The sequence below is a fragment of the Penaeus monodon genome, chromosome 15 (genome assembly GCF_015228065.2).
Source record: "Penaeus monodon isolate SGIC_2016 chromosome 15, NSTDA_Pmon_1, whole genome shotgun sequence".
Taxonomy (NCBI): domain Eukaryota; kingdom Metazoa; phylum Arthropoda; class Malacostraca; order Decapoda; family Penaeidae; genus Penaeus; species Penaeus monodon.
This window is the reverse complement of record NC_051400.1, coordinates 5,217,307-5,218,868: the sequence shown is the minus strand read 5'-3', so window position 1 is coordinate 5,218,868 and position 1,562 is coordinate 5,217,307. Positions and strand designations below refer to the sequence as shown.

The following is a 1,562-nucleotide window of genomic DNA, read 5'->3' as shown; positions in this document are numbered from 1 at the left end:
CGAGATCAAATGCAATCCACAACACATCAACACTGTACACTTCAGAGGACTTGCAAATTGTCCAGAGGCAGAGGAGTTGCTGTAGTTACGTCACACAGCTAGAAAGTGCGACTGCCGTGGAAGTAGTGAACCCCCCTTGATGTCCGCGATGGGGAAGAGAGGCTGCGCGTCCCCGCTGCACCCCTCCTGAACCGCAAACCCATACCCTTCCCTCCCCACCCCCTCCCCCGCCTCACTCACCACCACTCATGAAACTCGCTGTGAATTCCATCCCTGATAGGTGTACAAATCGAAGATGAGTTGTTGTTGTTTTTTACGGGGGAGTCGTCCTCCTCCTTGTCGTGAAAGGAAGATGGACTCGCGCACATTCAAAGGCAAAACGAGCGCATTGTCAGAAGTATTGTACGTCCGCCAGCCGACCCCCTCGACAGCCCGTCATTGAGGAGCTTCTAAAATGGGCGAAGCCGGAAACGAATGGGACACTAATTTACACTCACCCTCACCGTGGAGATGCCAGCATGTTTACGGCATTCCTGTTACTATCATCTCTCCTTCTGCTGAAAGAGTTTATCTCCGACACAGCCCCGTCTGTATGGAAGATGATTTTACCTCCTCGTCCCTTTTCATTTCCATCTTTCCCGATGAACTTTACGTTTTCCCGCGACTCCTCGTCCTCTCGACCGGCTAACCTCACTGGCCCCGTGTTATAAATGTTTACTTCCCGCCGCCACGAACATGTTTACCTTTGTCTGGAGGCTTGGGGCAGACCCGGCGGCAGAACCCTCGGCATCGCTTTGTGATTGTTTAGGTTCACCCCATTACACGCGCCGGGTTCGGTCTCATTAGCGTGAAGCAGTTTGGTTCGGAACATCAGTCTCGAGACGTTTTTCCCTTCTGAGCTCGGCACGAACCGGGCGCCCTTTTAATGGGAGGGATTATTGGGTCGCCCCTGTTTGCCCCTTGCCGTCTGGGTGCCCACATGCCCAAGGTGGACGGATGCCAGCGAGGGGAAACGCATTCATCTTCATATAACACGGCGATTTTCTAGCAGGGAAATGTCGACATCATCTGTTCATTTCTCAGCTCCAGATTTGGTAACAGAACTTGTGTTCACTTAAAATTCACAAGGAAAATATATCCATTTATTATCCATTAATGCATTACCAATCTCATCTAATATAATGATATAAAATATTATAAAACACTTATTTCGAATTACTATTTAAAGTATAGATTATCATACAGTATACATACACATACGATATTCACAACAATAGATTGAAGAATATTAAAGAATCAAAAATTCAAAATTATAGCGGTCGTGAATCACCTTTTCACTTACACATCACTATTAGCTCACATTATGTCAATGATTGAGTCATAGCAGAAATATGCAACTATAGCTTATTCATAGCTTTCTGTCTAGCTTACTTTAGAATTTTTCCTACTTCAAACGAAGCCATTGCGCTGATAATTTTGAATACCTGTGAGTTACTTCAGCATCTTACGATTTCAAACACACAAAGGCACAGGCGATACAGATAGATAGAGAAAGAGTGCCT

At 46.1% G+C, this 1,562-nt stretch overlaps 1 protein-coding gene across 1 annotated transcript in view; it reads right to left on the bottom strand.

Annotated features, from left to right (window-relative positions):
* LOC119581706 (protein argonaute 14-like) overlaps positions 1 to 818 on the bottom strand; it is a 12,191-nt gene extending 11,373 nt beyond the window's left edge. Inside the window, exon 1 of the mRNA XM_037929831.1 lies at positions 744 to 818. Coding sequence (XP_037785759.1) covers positions 744 to 790 — 47 coding nt within the window. The 5' untranslated portion in view covers positions 791 to 818. The remainder of the gene's footprint in view (positions 1 to 743) is intronic.
* Between the last annotated feature and the right edge of the window lie 744 nt (positions 819 to 1,562).